Genomic DNA, 19161 nt, shown 5'->3' on the forward strand with positions numbered 1-19161 from the left:
GAAAGGCTTAGCCTGTATAGGCGGATGTCCAAAAAGCATCTCAAATGGCGAAATATATAAGTCTCCTCTAGGCCTGCTTCTAAGATAAAATAGGGCCAGAGGGAGAATTTCAGGCCATTTTAAATGGGTCTCAGTGCATAATTTGCCAATCATAGTCTTAAGTTCTTTATTCATCCTCTCCACTTGGCCTGAGCTCTGGGGGTGATATGGAACATGGAATTTTGGAGTTATCCCCAAGCAAGAATATATTTGATTTAAGACAGAATCGGTAAAATGACTCCCTCTATCGGAGTCAATACGTGCTGGTAGGCCAAAACGAGGAATAATTTCTTTTAAAAGTATCTTTGCAACAAAATCTGCTGTGGCTCGGGTCGTAGGAAATGCTTCCGGCCATCTGGTTAGTTGATCTACAATTACTAGACAAAATTTATAACGTCCAGCCTTTGGCATTGTTATGAAATCTATCTGTAGATGTTCAAAAGGTGTGTAAGCCAAAGGACGTCCCCCAAAGGCTTTTCCACCATATGCATGTTGGTTATATGCCTGGCAGATAGGGCAGGCCAAACATACTTTAGAGGCTGTAGTAGTTATAGCAGGGGCTATCCATACTCTCTTGACAGAGTCCATGATGCCCTGGGTGCCAAAATGACCATTTTAATGAATAGATTGACAAATTTGGTTATAGAAACTTCTAGGGAGCAGGGGTTTTCCTTCAGATGACACCCATACTCCATTAATTTGTTTTGCTTTAAATTTTTGTTTCCATTTTTCCACTTCCTTTTCATTATAGGAGAGTGATAAATTTAAATTATCAGTGGTTGTTAATGTTAAAATTAATCCAGGTCCTTCTATGGCTGCTAGTTTTGCAGCGGCATCTGCTCAGTCATTTCCTCTAGAGACAGGGTCAGAGCCACCTATATGGGCAGAGCAATGAACTACAGCTAGGGCTTCAGGCACTTTGAGAGCAGAAAGGACTTCATTAATAATTTCAGCATTAGCTATGGATTTTCCAGCTGAGGTTAAAAATCCTCTTTGGAGCCATAACATCCCGACTGAGTGACAAATGCCGAAAGCATATCTAGAATCCGTATAAATTGTTGCCTTTTTATCCTTGGCAATTATACAAGCTTGTTTTAGAGCTTCTGCTCCTTGAGCGCTAATTTTAGAAGGTAGTGAAGCTGACCATTCAGTGGCAAATTCTGAGACTACGGCAGCTCCAGTGTAACATATGCCATCCCTCATAAAAGAGGAACCATCGGTAAATAAAATCAGATCTGCATTGTCTAAGGGAGTGTCCAAGAGATTATCTTGAGGCTTTTCTGCCATGGACACTAATGTTTCACAGTTATGTAATGGTTCTCCTGAAGTAGGTAAATCTGGAAGCAAGGTGGCAGGGTTAAGAGTTGAACAGCGTTTCAAGGTAATATTTTCACTATTTAATAAGGTTATTTCATACCTTGTAATTCTCTGATCTGAGAATGCCTGTGTTCTATGTTTTATCAACAATGCTTCAATCTCATGTGGGCACATTATTGTTAATGGACATCCCAATACTAAATCAATGGTTTTTGTTACTAGTAAGGCTGTAGCAGCTACTCCTCTAAGGCATGGTGGTGCTCCTGCTGCTACTGGGTCTAGTTGGGCAGAATAATAAGCAATTGGGCGCTGAGAACGTCCCAAAGTCTGAGTTAACACACCAGAGGCTACTCCTCTTCGCTCATGCACATATAAAGTAAATGGCTTGTTGTAATCTGGGATGCCTAGAGCAGGGGCAGACATGATACCCTTTTTTAGATCTGATAGAGCTTACAAGTGTTCAGGCTCTAATTTGAGGGGTTCAGGAACCGAATCCTTTGTTAATGCTATAAGGGGTTTAGTGATTTCCCCATAGCAAGGAATCCATTGTCTACAAAACCCTGTTGCTCCTAAAATTGCTCTCAGCTGTTTCTTAGTGGTAGGAGCACTCAATTTTTGAATGTTCTCAATTCGTTTTGGAGAAATATAACGAGCACCCGCAGTCAAGATGAATCCCAAATATTCTACTTTTTGGAGACACCATTGAACTTTATCCTTAGAGATTTTATGTCCTCTTTTGTGCAATTCCAAAAGAAGGTGTTTGCTATCTTTTTGACATGTTTTTGCATCTGTTGAAGCCAAGAGTAGGTCATCTACATATTTGATTAATTTGCTATTTTTAAATGTTATATTGTCTGTGTCTTGGCTCAAAATTTGCTCAAATAAGCTCAGACTTTCCACATAACCCTGTGGCAGCTGACACCAGGTATATTGTGAGCCCTTCCAGGTGAAAGCAAAAATATGCCTGGAGTTCTCATGTATTGGTATGGAAAAGAAAGCTGAACACAAGTCTACTACTGTAAAGTATGTAGCTGTGCTAGGAATAGATGAAATAATAGTATGTATGTTAGAAACTACGGAGTGTCTCTTTATAACGTGATTATTCACTGCCCTTAGATCCTGTACAAATCTATAGATGTGCTTGCCATCGGGCCCTTTTTTTTGGTTTTTTAATTGGCAGGATGGGCGTGTTGTATTCAGATTTGCAAGGGATTATTATTCCCTGTTCTATTAATGAGTTAATAACTGGTGTAATACCCTCAATTGCCTCCTTTGAGAGGGGATACTGAGGGATAGAAGGAGGTGGGCTAGATTTAGTTTTTATCTGCACAGGAACAGCAGATTTAAGTAAGCCTACATCAGAAGAAGATGTGGCCCAAAGAGACTCCAGTATATCTTTAGGTATTTCAAAAATGGAAGGCTCTTTTGCCTCCTGGTTTTCCGAGAGAAGTACAGGGAGTAAATTTAAAGATTCCTCTGGTACTTCTAATGATAATGAGCCATCTGGGGAGCAGGTTATTGTGGCTCTGAGTTTGCATAGAAGGTCCCTCCCCAGTAAATTTAAAGGGGAGTCAGGCATCAAAAGGAAGGAGTGTTGTACCTCTAGGGGTCCTACAGACACCATTCTAGGAGGAAGTCTTTTAACTCTTTGGGTTATTCCTGATACTCCCATTACATTCTCTGAGCCAATAGAATAACATTGTAAATCAGGTGTTCTCTTTAATACAGACCAGGAAGCTCCGGTGTCTAATAGACAATCATAATAGGTGTTACCCACCTTTAAGGTAACATGGGGTTCATTAGTATGGGGAGGGCAGTGGATAGGGACAACGGGTAGTAGGACATCAGGGTCTGGGAAATCAAAGGTTGTATCCTCTGATTCCTGTGCCCCAGCCCCCCCCGGACACCATCATTGTGTTTGGGATATTCCTTGGGCACCCCCCTGAAGGGCACCTCTCTGAGGGTCATTAGTACCTCGAGTGTTTTTTGGACGAGCGCCATTTCTCATATATTGTTGTTGTTCATTATCATTATAATTTTCTTCAATTTGAGCATTGTCATTAATTTCCCAATTCCTATTTCTATAATTCTGGTTTCTAAAGTTCTTATTTCTATATTCATTATAGTTATTTCCATAGTCATTATTATAATTTCTAGAATTATGGTTTCTATAACCATTATCATAATTTCTATAGTTATTATTTCTAAAACTATTATTAAACTGTGTATTCCTTCCAAACATCTTAAGAAAGGTTCTACATTCCATCATATTGTGGCCCTTCTTCTCACAGAAGTGGCAAGTAATGGATTGATAATTGGATTTCTGGAGAGGGGCAATTGTCGTTGGTTCATTATCATGCCTACTTTCTAATTTAGTCATCCTATCTATTAAATATCTCATTTTTTTCTTCATTTCCTCTATGTCATCATTATTTTCTTCCTCCTTTTCCTTGTTTCCCTTTAAAACATATATAGCTGTTTTTCGCAATTCTTCAAGGTCCATATCTGACCATCTTGGGCATTGTGTTCTAAAATAATTCTTAATTGCTTTGCAAGAGTTATTTACAAAGATTCTTCTAACTTGTCTTAAACTACTCTCTTTATTTAAGTCCCAATCTAAGTATCTGTCCCCAAACTCGATAATTCTATCCATAAATCTGGACGGTGATTCTTCTTCCTTTTGCTTAATTTTTTCCAGTTCCATCCACTTATCTGTACTGTCTGCACATTCCTTCATGGCCGCGAGGATGGCCTCTCTACAACGGTATAGTTGTAGATAATCCTCAGGATTGTTATAGTCCCATTCGGGATCCTGAGATGGCCAATGTGCTGCATTACGCCCCCGGGTTTTGTTGACATGAGCAATTATTTTATTTTTTTCACGTTCACTTAAAAAAGCCTGTAGTAAGTTCTCAACGTCCTTGTAAGATGGATTATACTGAAAAAAATATGTCTCCCATCTTTTTTGTTACTAGAAAAGGATCTTGTTCATATGTGGGGATATTTCGTGTAAATTCATTTATTTCTTGGGGAGTAAACGGTATCCTATGTCTTAAAGTCACCACATCCCCATTCCGTCCTATTTCAGGTACTTCTCTTAGAGGAAACAGGCCTCTAGTTGAATTTTGTACCTGTGGGTCAGTTTGACAAGGACAGGTTTCTCTAGGAGGACAAGATCTCCCTTGCATTGGAATTTGGTTTTCTGTAGGAGAAGGAACATGAGAAACTGGGATTGCAGGGGAAGGGTTTTGGGGATTAAATTCAGACAAGATTTGCACTACACGAGAGAAGCAGTCTGTTAACTGGGCTATAGGGAAGGTGTTTTCCGTCTCTATTTCAGGGAAAGAAATTTCCTCATTCAAAGGTTCAGAAACAGGTCTGTTTCTGGTAGAGTGGTTGTTTGCCAATTGATCCTGTAAGAAACTTTTTAGATCTTCTAATTGGGCTTGCATTTTATCCTCAATTTTTCCTATTTTATCCTCCATATTTCCCCTTTTATCCTCAATATTCCCTATTTTATCCTCAATATTTCCTATTTTATCCTCAATTTTTTCTATTTTATCCTCAATATTTTCTATTTTATCCTCATTTTTTTTAATTTTAGCATCTCTAAATATAGTATTGAGGAGTACAAAAATGACAGTACCTATTAATATAAAAATTTGGAGGTATCCTGCATTCCTCAATGCCCCTAATTCTTCAGCTGCCATATAATTGTCAAAGAATGTAGTACTCATTTTTATATATATATTTTGTAATTTCACAAAACACGTGGGGAGCAGGGCAAAGCAACAAACTTTCCACAGGGTTTTTTTTTTACCTTTTCAACAAATAGTTGAACAAACTAACTAGGAAATTTTCTAGCTCAGGGTTGAGGTTCCAATTTCTAGACCATAATCTTTTCTTGTTCCTTTCCTCCCCGACTCCTTCCTGGCAAGGGGTAAGTAGATGGGTGCAGTGAGGTTGAGTTGGGTAGAGGGGTGGGAAGGAAACTAGAATAATAGGTAGCAAGGCTTTAAGGTTTGCAAAAGAACTTCATAATTATTCTCTTATTTTATCCTCACAATACTTCTAGGAGGTAGGTACTATTATTATTCTCCTTTTATTGCTTAGTTGTATTGGACTTTTGTGACCACATTTGGGGTTTTCTTGGTGAAGATACTGCAGTGGTTTGCCATTTCCTTCTTCATCTCATTTTACAAATGAGAAAACTGGAGTAAAAGGGTTATATCTCCCTTAATCTCAGAAGATCTGAATCTGACCCAGGTCTAGTAAATTTTTACAACATGACTTAGCTGCCTGGAAGAAAGTTATGTCTCTGAATAGACCCCAAGATATGGAATCACAGCTTTCTCAGCCCCTTCTCTTTCTTGAGAGCTGGAAGTGAGGAGAACACAGACTTCTATCTGCTTTACCCCATCAATAATTGTTCATTACTAATTCTCAACCGACATTTAACTCTTTACAATCAGATTCCAACCTACCTTTACTAGACTGTCTCATTCGGGTCAGAAAGGATCTTAGAGGACATTTAGTCCACCCTCCCCTGCTGGGAGCCATCAGGCCACGATGTCTTGACAAAGTCACTTGTGGTAGCTTGACAAGATGTGATTGCCCACTCAATCCCCTTTCCATAACCTCTCTCATTAATATCCCTTGGAACTGACATGATTGCTATTCCCTTTACTTTATTCCCTTCCACTTTACTGCTTTAGGATGCTTTAGAGAGGGTGGTTTGTTTGTTTGTTTTTTTAAGATAAGGGCTTTGAACAAAAGACAAAAGGTCCCAGCCCAATTTATATACCTTGGGCTGGAATAATTTCAGCCTGACCTCAGAAGTCCATGGTGCTTGGGGAAAATGATTACTTGTAGAAATAGTACTAATAAATAATACAATTCAACATTAATTTTCTTCAATGTATATGGAAGTGTTATATGCTGGTATCAAAAGGGGCAATTAAGGCTTAGGGATATGAACTAATAAGTACTCTTTTTTGGTAAATTTTAATTCTTGACTAAAATAGAATCATCGTACTTAAATTGTTAGTAGGTAGGGCTGGTCAACTTTTAGGAATCTAAAGAAATTACTTCTTTATTCCATCAAAATCAGAGCAAAAATGTTATTATCTATTGCTTTTCCAAATGGACAGTTTCAAACAATTTTCTTCATTCTTTTACTCTATAATCTAAAAGAATCCAGACTTAGGACACTACCACTTCAACAGTAGGTCAAACACAGTGATTCATCAAATTTAGACAACATTTTTATCCACAGTGCAAATTATAAATATGAAAGAAATATAGTTTTATGAACATTTTGAAGTACCTCAAAAAGCAATGTATATTAGAGGCCATGGAATAATTCAACTCCATTATTCAGAAACTACATATTGTTTTTAGACCACAAAAATGTCAGTGTACCAACATTAGATTATAACATTTGGGGCTAGGTAGGTGGCCCAGTGAATACAGAGTCAGGCCTGAGATAGAAGGTCCTGGATTCAAATCTGGACTCAGATACTTTCAACCTATGTGATCCTGGGCAAGTCACTTGATTCACACTGCCTCACCTTTACTGTTACTCTGTCTTAGAGTTAATACACAGTACTAATTCTAAGGCAAAGGTAAGGTTTTAAAAATAACTCCTTTGGTAGGTTTTTTTAAATTTTAAAATTGACAGTAGTAATAATAAAATATCTCTAGTTGGGCAAGAAGATTACAATCTGGGATTCCACAGAGCATTGGAGTGTTGAATTATCCAATAAAACACAGAGAAAGAAGGAAAAAAGACGTCTTGTGAAAATGACAAGAACATTCTGGTCCCGTTGGGGCAAAAGCAGTCAGAAAAGACACATTTGCAGATCTGCCTCAATACTTTGGCAAGGACCAGTCTGTCCTTGTATGTCTACAAAGCACTGTCTAAAAAACACCTGGCTTTCTTAATTGGCTTAGGACCAGCTAACTGACTATCACAAACCTTGAGCTCTGGGACAAGTGGCCTTTATACATATCAGCTATACCTTAGTGCTTTTGTACTTCTAAAGAAATCCTTATGTCAGCAATGACAGACCAAAAGAAGCTTTGAAGATTACCATTGGGTGACGAGTTCTCCTAATTGCAGCTGGACACTCTAAATTGGCACCAAGGATATATGCTCTTGATATATTATTTTCCTTTGATCATAGTGTAGAAACTCTATAAATATTGGACCTATATGCTCAATACAATGGTCTGTGATCCCATTCACCACTCCCTAAACACTGTCAACTTCTCTCAACACAGGATTTCTCTCTTTTCTCCCTTCTCCCCTGAGCTGGTCTTAGGAAAGAACCAGCTCTTATCAACCTAAGTCCACAGAAATTTGGGAAAAGGTGGCAATAGCAAGAGGCTGGAGTGGCTGGGAAGTGGGTTTTTTGTTCTTTTGATTTGATTGTCCTCTTTTAAAATGTTTCAATAGTCATGATAAATAATGAAAAAAAAATACAAAGGAAGGTGGCCTTGCAGTTCCAGATGTCAAACTATATTACAAAGTAGTGGTCATCAAAATAATTTGGTACTGGCTAAGAGACAGAAAGGAGGATCAGTGGAATAGACTTGGGGTAAATGACCTCAGCAAGACAGTCTATGACAAACCCAAAGACCCCAGCTTTTGCGACAAAAATCCACTATTTGATAAAAACTGCTGGGAAAATTGGAAGACAGTGTGGGAGAGATTAGGTTTGGGTCAACACCTCACACCCTGCACCAAGATAAATTCAGAATGGGTGAATGACTTGAACATAAAGAAGGAAACTATAAGTAAATTAGGTGAATACAGAATAGTATACATGTCAGACCTTTAGGAAGGAAAAGATTTTATAACCAAGCAAGACTTAGAAAGAGTCACAAAATGTAAAATAAATAATTTTGACTACATCAAATTAAAAAGTGTTTTGTACAAACAAAACCAATGTAACTAAAATCAGAAGGGAAGCAACAAATTGGGAAACAATCTTCATAAAACCCTCTGACAAAGGTTTAATTACTCAAATTTATAAAGAGTTAAACAGCTGTACAAAAAAATCAAGCCATTCTCCAATTGAAAAATGGGCAAGGGACATAAATAGGCAGTTTTCAGTTAAAGATATCAAAACTATTAATAAGCACATGAAAAATGTTCTAAATCTCTTATAATCAGAGAGATGCAAATCAAAACAACTCTGAGGTATCACCTCACACCTAGCAGATTGACCAACATGACAGCAAAGGAAAATAATGAATGCTGGAGGGGATGTGGCAAAGTGGGAACACTAATTCATTGCTGGTGGAGTTGTGAATTGATCCAACCATTCTGGAGGGCAATCTGGAACTATGCCCAAAGGGCAATAAAAGACTGTCTGCCCTTTGATTCAGCCATAGCACTGCTGGGTTTGTACCCCAAAGAGATAATAAGGAAAAAGACTTGTACAAGAATATTCATAGCTGTACTCTTTGTGGTGGCCAAAAATTGGAAAATGAGGGGATGTCCTTCAATTGGGGAATGGCTGAACAAATTGTGATATATGTTGGTACTGGAATACTATTGTGCTAAAAGGAATTATAAAGTAGAGGAATTCCATGGAGACTGGAACAACCTCCAGGAAGTGATGCAGAGTGAAAGGAGCAGAACCAGGAAAACATTGTACACAGACTGATACACTGTGGTTCAATTAAATGTGATGGACTTCTCCATCAGTGCCAGTGCAGTGATCCTGAACAGCCAGGAGGGATCTATGAGAAAGAACAATATCCACATTCAGAGGAAAACCTGTGGGAGTAGAAACACTGAAGAAAAACAACTGCTTGATTACATGGGTCGAAGGGGAAATGAACACCCTAACACAAACACCAATAACATGGAAATAGGTTTTGATCAAGGACATTTGTAATAACCAGTGGAATTGTGCGTGTGCTATGGGAAGGCTGGGGCTAGGGGAGGGAGGGAAAAAATATGATTCTTGTAATCAAGGAATAATGTTCTAAATTGACTAAATAAATAACTTACAATGAAAAGAAGAGAGAGAGAGAGAGAGAGAGAGAGAGAGAGAGAGAGAGAGAGAGAGAGAGAAAGAAAGAAAGAAAGAAAGAAAGAAAGAAAGAAAGAAAGAAAGAAAGAAAGAAAGAAAGAGAGAGAGAGAAAGAAAGAAACAAAGAAAGAGAGAAAGAAAGAAAGAGAGAAAGAAAGAAAGAGAGAAAGAAAGAAAGAGAGAAAGAAAGAGAGAAAGAGAGAAAGAAAGAGAGAAAGAAAGAGAGAAAGAGAGAAAGAGAGAAAGAGAGAAAGAGAGAAAGAAAGAAAGAAAGAAAGAAAGAAAGAAAGAAAGAAAGAAAGAAAGAAAGAAAGAAAGAAAGAAAGAAAGAAAGAAAGAAAGAAAGAAAGAAAGAAAGAAAGAAAGAAAGAAAGAAAGAAAGAAAGAAAGAAAGAAAGGTAAGGGCTAGGCAATAGGGGTTAAGTGGTTTGCCCAGTGTCACACAGATAGGAAATGTCTGGTGTCAATTCTGAACTCAGAACATCCCATCTCTAGACCTTGCTCTTAATCCACTGAGCCATCTAACTTCTCCTAAAGGTTTACCTTTTTTTAATAGCTCCGGTATGAGGGGAACTACTTGGCTGGGAAAACTTCATTTTTGCTGTTAATTCCTTGCCTTTTATTTGATAATTTTAAAAGTCTTGGTCTAAGAAAGACTAAGCTGAATTCTAGGTACAATCAAAACCTGGAAATCTTAGACACTTCCTACCTGTGTGACCCTGAGCAAGTCATTCGACCTCCATTGCCTGAAGGTTACCACTGTTTTGCCTTGGAACCAAAACAGCATTGATTCTAAGATGGAAGGCAAGGGTTTAAAAAAAAGAAACTGCTTAACAGATACTGAGGAAAAAAACAGCCACTAATCATAGCACCAAGACTCAGCAGAACAAAAGTTTCCCCAGTCTTATTGAGGAAACCTCTCGTTTTCAGATTTTTTTTCTTCTACTATTTACCTGAGGTCAAGTGATTTGTCCAGAGTCACATGGTCACTATGCCAAGGGGACCATCTCGGAGGAAAGATCTAAATCCAGGTATTCCCTATGCTACCTCTCCAATATACCTGATTACCTTGGTAAAGTCAGTTTAGATTTCCAGGTTTAATTGTACCTAGAAGTCAGTTTAGTCTTTCTTAGACCAAGACTTTATGCTTATATACATTTAATTTACTAACTGGGACTAACTTTTCTAAAATCATAGTTACATTTACTCCCTAAAGGATTATATGTGATCATACTGGCTTATGATTGATGATATAAAAGCAAAAAATGCAATTTCATTTTTTCAAGATGGAGTCTATAGAAGATACCTGTGCAAAGACACCTTTATATCTGTTAATTTGGAAATTTACAACAAAATTTGTCCAGAGTGCTTTTCTAAGTTTGTGTAAATTCTCATATATTCTGTATCTATATTAGAACTGTAGAATATAATTACTTTCTTAATCTGATGTCAGAAGATTTGGGAAAGGAATAGTGGAGCCTGGTAATTTTAAAAATTGGCATAGTTGTAACAGCTTGAGGTAGTTATATTTAACCCTAAACATGATTGGAGAGATTTGCAGCTGAGGTTAAATCTTGTGGAAAGGTAATTGGAAGAAATGCTATGGAACCAATTAGTCTATGATGCCTGCAGCCCTGTGGGGTGCCTTCTGGGTGACACAGGTGGAGTTCTTGTGACTAGAGCTGATTTAAGACTCTCCTGGATGGTTTCCCTAGAATGAAACTTCAGCTTTACACTTGGCATGGTTTTACATCATTGCCAACATCTACCTACTTCTCTCTTATTTTAATTAATGTCCTTCTTTTCTCCTTTTATGACAGTTTTTCTATAGTCATAAAAAGTGATATAGTTGTTAGACAGGCTAATTAATGCTGAAACATATAGAAATTAAAGGTTCAGGTATGTAGGATTTTAGTTATTCAAACAATTAGGCTTTTCACTTTTTGTGGATCAGTGGCAATCCCCAGTACTACATTGCTATGTGTCTTTCCTGAGAATATAGTCCTCCTAGGGTGGTAGTTCTGTGAGATGTTTTTGATTGTAGTCTCCTCTACTATTCTAACAATTCTGATTGTTCTTTGATGATTTTCCAGGTAGACACAAATGTGACCTATGTTCACTCCAACCTGAATGAGCACCTTCTATCTCTATTTTTCTCTCCTTTTCTCTCTAAAAGATAATTAAGAGACTCTAAGTCTATCCTCAAATACTGAAGTACTTATTAGCAGCCCTAGTAGTATTTAGAATTGCTCAAGAAATTTCTGATGATTATTGTTATAATTAACTTCTGTTAAAATCTGCTAAAAGTTTATTGGGCATTCAATTAAATCCGGATAGCTAATGAGATTAATTTTCACTACTGCTTTATTCAACAATGTCAAATGATTTAGAGGCCATCCCTTTGTTCTAAGTAAATTACCAAAGGGATTAAGATGGAGATGGCACATGTTCAAATAATTTTATATTTAGCAAATGCACATTAAGCCACATTTAGAATCTTTCTGCATTGAACCCAGAAGGATATTAATTTTTATTAAAACATTTAAATCAGTACTTGATAGTGGCTTATCTATTAAATTGTACGTGAAAAGCTCCTAAATAATTTCTTTCTTGTACTCTTTAAAAAGGTTGTAGTCTACTGTAACCTAATATATTGTAAGAATAAAACATTCTAATCAGTTTCAAAACTTAGATTATGCCAGTGATGATGGCTGCTTGTTGTAACTGAGCTACGACAGTAAGTTCTTCACTGAGTGCTTTGCAATAATTGAAAATCAAGAGCATGTACCTTTTGACCCAGCAATACCACTAGTAGGTTTGTTTCCTAAAGTGATCAAGAAAAGAGGAAAAGAACTCACATGTTTTAAAATATTTATAGCAGCTCTCTGTGGTAGCAAAGAACTAGAAATTGAGGAAATGCCCTTCAATTGGGGAATGGCTAAACAAATTATGGCATGTGATTGTGATGGAATATTACTGTGCCTTAAGAAATGATGAGCAGGTTAATTTTATTTAAATTCATTTATTTAAAAAAAAAACCTTTACCTTCTGCCTTAGAATAGATACAAGTATAAGTCCAAGGCAGATGAGCAGTAAGAGCTAGGCAATTGGAGCTGTAATTTGCCAGGGTCACACCGATAGGAAATGTGTGAGGTCACATTTGAACCCATATCTACTGACTCCAGTCCTGTCTCTCCCTCCATTGAGTTGCCTAGCAGGTTCATTAAAAAAAAAAGCACAACATGGAAGGAGCTATATGAAATTGTGTAGAGTGAAATAAGAATCAAAAGAACATTATATATGGCATCAGAAATATTATTTGAAGAATGACTTGTGTATGTCCACCTCCAGAGAAAGAACTGATAAATAGAAACAATATGTAAATGTATATCTATATCTATATCTTTTTGTCAACTGATGCCTTCTCTACTGTGAGGAATGGAGAGAGAGAAAGATCTTGGAATTTTAATCTAACAAACTAATTAATTTTAAAATGAAAAAAGAAAATCAAGCATATGTAAGGTACTATGTAGACTATGCAGTTCAAATTTTAAAACCTAAAGAATGCTGCCAGTATTTTGTCATTATTTTTTTGAGAATTTGGTTATAGATTTTACAGCCTGCTGCTTTCCATTGTCACAGATATCCCATGATGCTTTTTACTGAGCTTATTAACAATAACAGCAATGCAAAGTCATTCCATGTTGATGACATACTTTCATGGAAAATGTAAAGTTCCAGAGACAAAAAGAGTATGTCAGACAGCGTCCATTCATTCTTCTTTCCAAAGCATTGTGAGTGTCAAGATTAAAAATTTCTAAAGTCTGTATCTTAATATGTAATTATATATTAAATAATGAAAAGTAAGTCAGAGAAAGAAAAGGCACCAGCCATATGTGGCCCATTGTTTGCTTCCCAAGCTTCCTACCTTCCACTGTCGGTATGTAATGATCAGTGCAAGAGAAGAAGTTGGAACTTTGCTTTAGGGGCTTGAGTGGCAAGACATAGGTTGGAGAGCAAAGCATTGTGGGAAAGGAGAACAGACCTGGGAAAAATCCATATGGAATTCTTGGCTTTTGGAGCTGAGACCTTGACCAAGCAGGACGTGTTTTCCTAGCTGAAGATCTCATCAAGAGCCAGAAGGAAATTTATTTTGTTTCTTCATTCAAGGTTCTTCTGTAGAGTTATGATCTATCTGACATCTCTAACAACATCTCTGCTGAGGAGCAGATCCCTCAAATCCCCAAGGAGGGGCTGTGGATTCACTGAAGGAGAAGCCTGGCTCTCTTTCCCTCCAGCCCTCTTGCACCTGCTTTATAGTTTCCTTAGGCTATATATTACTTATGTATATGTATACATATATATTAGTACCTTCTCTACAAAGTATATATTCAACTATATATGTATATAAAGTATATATTTAGCTATAAAATATGTATTTAACATATATTAAATAGTTTGGATAATTTAGTTGGGGATCAGGTCAGAGAAACCCAGGTAAGCTATAAAAAGCTACCTGGGCCAAGGACCATGTTAGGAAATAATTAGGGTTACTGAGTCCCACTTTCCATCTCTCAACCTGCTTTTGGTTTCATCAATAAACATCTAAACCACAGTCAGATTTGGTCAAGCACCTTGTTTTAACTTGAGGAGGTATCTAAATCAAGATTCTACAGAGAACCATCAAGACCCTCCCCCTCTGAGGCCAAACCCCTGCGTTTATTTTATAGGGGAGACCTTTTTTCAACTCTCCATCACCCTTTCTTATCAGAGAACCCCAAATTACCTGTGCAGCAGTCATCATTAGCCTCATTCAAGGGAGGTGAAAGGAGAGTAGGAGCCAACCATCTTACTCTTCTCCACACTTAGTACCTTCTCTACAAAGTCCTAAAAATCACCTTTATTACACATGCCAACTTCTCAACCAGACCTCAGGTACTTCTGGACTCCCCAATCCAGCTCTCACCTGCTAGAGTTCATCCTACTGTGATTCAAGCTCAAAAAGAGACCCTTCCTTACCCAACCTGAAACTATTTTCTGTAATTTCACCTTTCTGAATCTCTCTGATTTGCCAGACTTGACTTCAGTCTGGGTCAGAGATTGCCCTTCCAGAAGCCAGGGAATCACAAAGTTGCTGGCATTCTCTCAGAGAACCACCACTCAGGATTAAGGCATGGTGTCCTCCATAATCTTCTTACTTTTAATTCATTGTTGATTGGGTTTGACCAAGAATTTAGAATTCTTACCTTGTTGCTTTGCTACCCTAGAGTTTTCCAGGTCATCCACCCTCCTACAGTACATTAATGATCTCCTCCTTTGTTCTCCTTCCCTGGAAGTATGCTCCACTGACTGTTTATTGCCTCACACAGTCAGCCTTAAAGGGTCATAAGGCATCCAAAAAAAGTTACAATTTGGTGTTACTTCCACTTCATTTTTTGGCCATTTAGTCACTCCTAATAGAGGATTGCTTGATTCATCCCATGTGATTGCTGTACAACTTAAATAAAATGTCAATTTCACGGATTCCTGAGATTTGCTGAGTACAGCAGATTATGGATGTCTGCATTTTCTTGAATCGCTCATCCACTGTATGATTTACTTAAAGCCTCTGTGAGAGTTCAATAAGATGGTGGACTCCTCTCAATGAATCACTAAGATGGAGTCAGAGCCCATCAATCGAAACAAGTTAAATTTCCCGTTCCCTAAGTCCCATTTCAGATAAGAGTGGAACAGTCCTTGTTCTGATTGGTTAAAAGACTACAGGATATGCAGAAAGATAGGACTGAAAGAGTCCTTGTGCATCATTGGGATAATTGGTTTTTTAAATTGTGCATTCTGGATCAATGTAAGATTATAACTCTCAAGTAACCGGTCAGTTATTAACAAGGAGAGGGACCATCTTTGCATCAGGGACCAGGCTAAAAGGAGGCAGCCTGCTCCCATACTTTGTACTCGTTTGCTGGCTGTACCACTTCATGAATATCCATTCTCTCAAGGATGAAATAAAAGAGCTTTTGACACACTGACACTGAGTTTAAGATTCTTTTGAGTAGGTGGTTGTTCCACTCAGACTCAGTGCCTGACTCCATGCATCTGCCACTCTCCATGAATTGAAATCTGCTTTGCTGTTTTCCCCTGCTCTGGGGCACCTGAATTAAATCCTCCCTTTTCATTTTTCTTTTTTGGCTGAAAGAAAGGAAATACTATGGGAATGTTGGAGCAAAAACATGGGAGATAATTTTCAACCATTGGAATATTATAGTCATTCTCTGGATTCCTTAATGTCTCATTGGTGAAGCCGTGGCACGGGTACACAACAGGGACTTGGGGAGCTGCTCTGTTTCTCCTCTTCCCAGCGCCCAAGGACATTTTATGCATGCCCCATCCCTCTGTCTAGCCACCCAAAGCAAGTACTTTCTCCCTCTACTCTCGGTGGTAATGGGGGTTCACAGACAGTTTGAATTCGCCCTCTGGGCACTTGAACTGTGAAAAGGTTCGCCAACCCTGCCTTAGTATATGGTACAGCAAGGTTTGAAGACAACTAGAGACTGCTGAGGTGAACAAAGGCAAGTTTATTTCTTTGTCATGAGAAAGAGCACATGTCCAAGTATGGCAGGTGCATCTGGGCAGCAGATACACTATCTAATCAGCAAACTCAGGCTAGCTATGGGGATCCAGGTATGAACTAATCTTTTTTTTTTTAAACCTCACCTTTAGTCTTGGAAATCAATATTGTGTATTGGCTCCAAGAGTGGTAAGGCAGTCCTGACCATACACATACATTTTATTCCTTATAGGACAAGCAGGTTGTCTAATTAGCAAACTCAGGCTAGCTTAGGGTGACATGGCATTGGGAAATTATATACTTCTTGGGAAAATAGAAACTTATGTGCTTAGTTCTGTATTTTGAGAGAAGTTCATCATTCTGTATATTAGTTCTCTCACAAAAGGCATCTATAATCCTATAAAATCTAATAGAAAAACATTTTTCAAATACTGAATTGTGATTTCAATATTCAGAACCTGAAAGCTTTCTAATTTTAGCACAATTCAGAATTAAGATTTGTTACTTTTGAAAACAACATATATACTCATTTTGCTTTAGAAACAAACAATTTAGAAAATTTAAATGAAAAATTAAGTATTCCTCTTTGTCATATGATTAATTTCTCATTACTTTTTTGTCTGTTCTTTATTTTTGGTCATTTTCAACACAGCCACAGTGTTTAAAAAGTGGAAAGAAGACAAACAGGTATTATTATGATTGCAATTTTTAAAGTTTTACTTTTTTCAATGTTTTTTTCTTCCTGATTAATCAAAGCAAAAGGGAGAAAAGTATAAACAATCAATGAAATAGGTTCAAAACGTAAAGAGCACAAATACTAATAATATAAGCAGCAGTGGCTTGGATACAGGTCAGCACTTTTTGGATGGCACTGGTGTTGTAAGTATTAGCTTTTAGCAAAAGCAAGAAGCAAGAGATCCTGCAAACCAACATTCCACACAGAACACTCAGAAAGCTGGGGAACTGAAACTCAGAGGCAGTTGCTGGATAGGGTGGATGGACTCCTCTGGAAGAGGGAGAGGCTGCTTTTCTCTAGCAGTCAGGAAAGCCCAGAGGGTTACTGTCTGGTATCTGGGGGATTGGGGGGGAGACAACCCAGAGAGCTAGTGGTTGCCTCTTCTTTGGCTTTCTTGATATTCCCGCCTGTCCTTGTTGCTGCTGCTACAGAGAAGTGGATTTCAACAATGCTGGTGACTTACTACTGGGATTACTGCTTGAATCAAAGAGGACTCCTGTATTGTGAGATTCTTTGGCCCTTTGTTCCTGTTCCTACCAAAACCTCCTAACCTTAATTGCTAATTTAAGAATTTAGTTTAGAATAATTATAGAAGGCATAGAGGTTTTAATCTGTTTGGATTAAGAGTCAATTCTCTAATTCCCTTTTTCCCTTTACCCTTTAGCTAAATAAACCTGTAACAGGTTTATTTAGCTAAAGGGTAAAGGGTATATGTATATATAGTCAGTTTTGAACCCTTCTTTTAACCCACCTATTATACTGGTTAGTGTCCTCTTCATTTTCCTCAATCCTGAAGTCTTTTTCCATAGATCTATTTACAACAGCTTAAATCAGAACTGGTAAGCCTATTAATGGCTATTTTTTCTTTGCCTAATGTAGTCTTTGTTACCAATTGTAAATGCCAAATTCTGTAGAAAAAAAATATTACCAGTACTGGTGCAAAATTCTTAAATGTTACAAATTCTGATGTTTGGCTACATCCAATTCTCTTGACTAAATTATTAGGTTATTTTAAAATATTGTTTCTCTTAGTATTAAATTTTACAGACACAAAGAGACAATATTGACAAAAATAAGCACTCCCTAAATCAAGTTATTCATCCCTGTTATAGGCAACAGATCTCTGCCAGAGCAGTTTGCCTGGGTCCACTATTTGTGAACAAAAACAACAAAGCAAAGCAAAAACAAGCAAAAGACAACAAAAAGTAGAGTCAAAGAGTCCTGAGAGAAAAGAAATCTAAAATCATAACTCTAAAACCTTATCTGTTTAAAAATCAATTCTGCAGAGCTGGCCTGGAGTTCATGTTAACTAATGGAACTAATGGCCCTATCTGCCTAAATGCCTACCTTTGACTGTCTTTGTGTCCAGCACTTGATAAATTTTGGTGTATGGTGTGAGATATTGGTCTATGCTTAGTTTCTACCAAATTTCTACCAATTTTTTTTTGGCTTGATAAAAAGTAGTGCCGCCTTAACCACAGAACTGGTATCCTGATATCTAGGCATCCACTAGCTACTTACCCAAACCACAGAAGTTTGGGGCTACTTAACTTTCTAGCAATCTTGTCCAATTCAAGTCTATCTAAGGTTCCTAACCTAACTGAGACCTTCTGATCTCTCAGCTCCCTTGCATGAATCAATTGATATAAAGAATAGCATAATGTATAATCATACATAGAATTAATATAGTAACACACTTATGATTAATATAGTTCCACACACTCTAAGATTATTACTCAGGCACTATTTTGAGACTACATTCTCAATCTGGTTATGTATACACATTTTTGGCCAGGATTATATTCTTACTACAAAGCACACAGTTGCAAGGTATCAAACTAAAGGGATTCTTAAGCTGATACAAATGAAAAGTTGCTTGATTAAATTTTCTTCTTATAGTATTCAAGTCCACTCCAAGAAAACTACACAAATATTATTTCCTAGAACCAGAAAAAATAATAACCAAATTCATTTGGGAAGGACAAAAGGTCAAGAATATCAAGGGAATTAATGGGGGAGGAGGAAGGAAATGAAGGAGCCCTAGCTATACTAAATCGCAAACTCTATTTAAAGTAGAAATCACCAAAACAATCTGGTACTAAGAATTAGAATAGTGGTATGATGGAATACGAATTAGAATGGTGGAATAATGAAAAAATGGAATTAGGAAATTGACACATAGTAGTTAATTTCTAAAGTAACTCTAGTGTTCAAAAAACCCAGAGATACAAGCTATTAAAGGATGACAAAAACTACTGAGGAAACCGAAAAAAAAAAATTGGTAGAAATTTGGTAGAAACTAAGCATAGACCAATATCTCACACCATATACCAAGATTTAGTCTCCATGGATATTTGAACTAGAAATAAAGAGGGATACCAAAAACAAATTAGAAGAAAATGGAAAAGTTTACTTGACAGATGTATGGACAAGGGAACAATTTATGACAAAATAAAATG

The 19161-nt window shown here is 37.3% G+C and overlaps 1 protein-coding gene and 1 long non-coding RNA gene across 3 annotated transcripts in view; one reads left to right on the forward strand and one right to left on the reverse strand.

Moving 5' to 3' along the window:
* Nucleotides 1-14731, reverse strand: part of LOC100010378 (galactoside alpha-(1,2)-fucosyltransferase 2-like) — an 82370-nt gene extending 67639 nt beyond the window's left edge. The window contains exon 1 of one of the 2 annotated variants that reach the window (XM_016432671.2): nt 14648-14731. In XM_016432671.2, the coding sequence (XP_016288157.2) occupies nt 14648-14702 (55 nt within the window). In that variant the 5' untranslated portion in view covers nt 14703-14731. The remainder of the gene's footprint in view (nt 1-14647) is intronic. The other variant, XM_056822411.1, reaches the window with a different exon arrangement.
* On the forward strand, nt 10202-13230 carry LOC103100356 (uncharacterized). The gene is made up of 2 exons (XR_465759.2): nt 10202-10432; nt 13044-13230. It is a non-coding gene; the product is annotated as an uncharacterized LOC103100356 (long non-coding RNA).
* Nucleotides 14732-19161: the final 4430 nt, after the last annotated feature.

Source organism: Monodelphis domestica, chromosome 3 (genome assembly GCF_027887165.1).
Source record: "Monodelphis domestica isolate mMonDom1 chromosome 3, mMonDom1.pri, whole genome shotgun sequence".
Lineage (NCBI taxonomy): Eukaryota > Metazoa > Chordata > Mammalia > Didelphimorphia > Didelphidae > Monodelphis > Monodelphis domestica.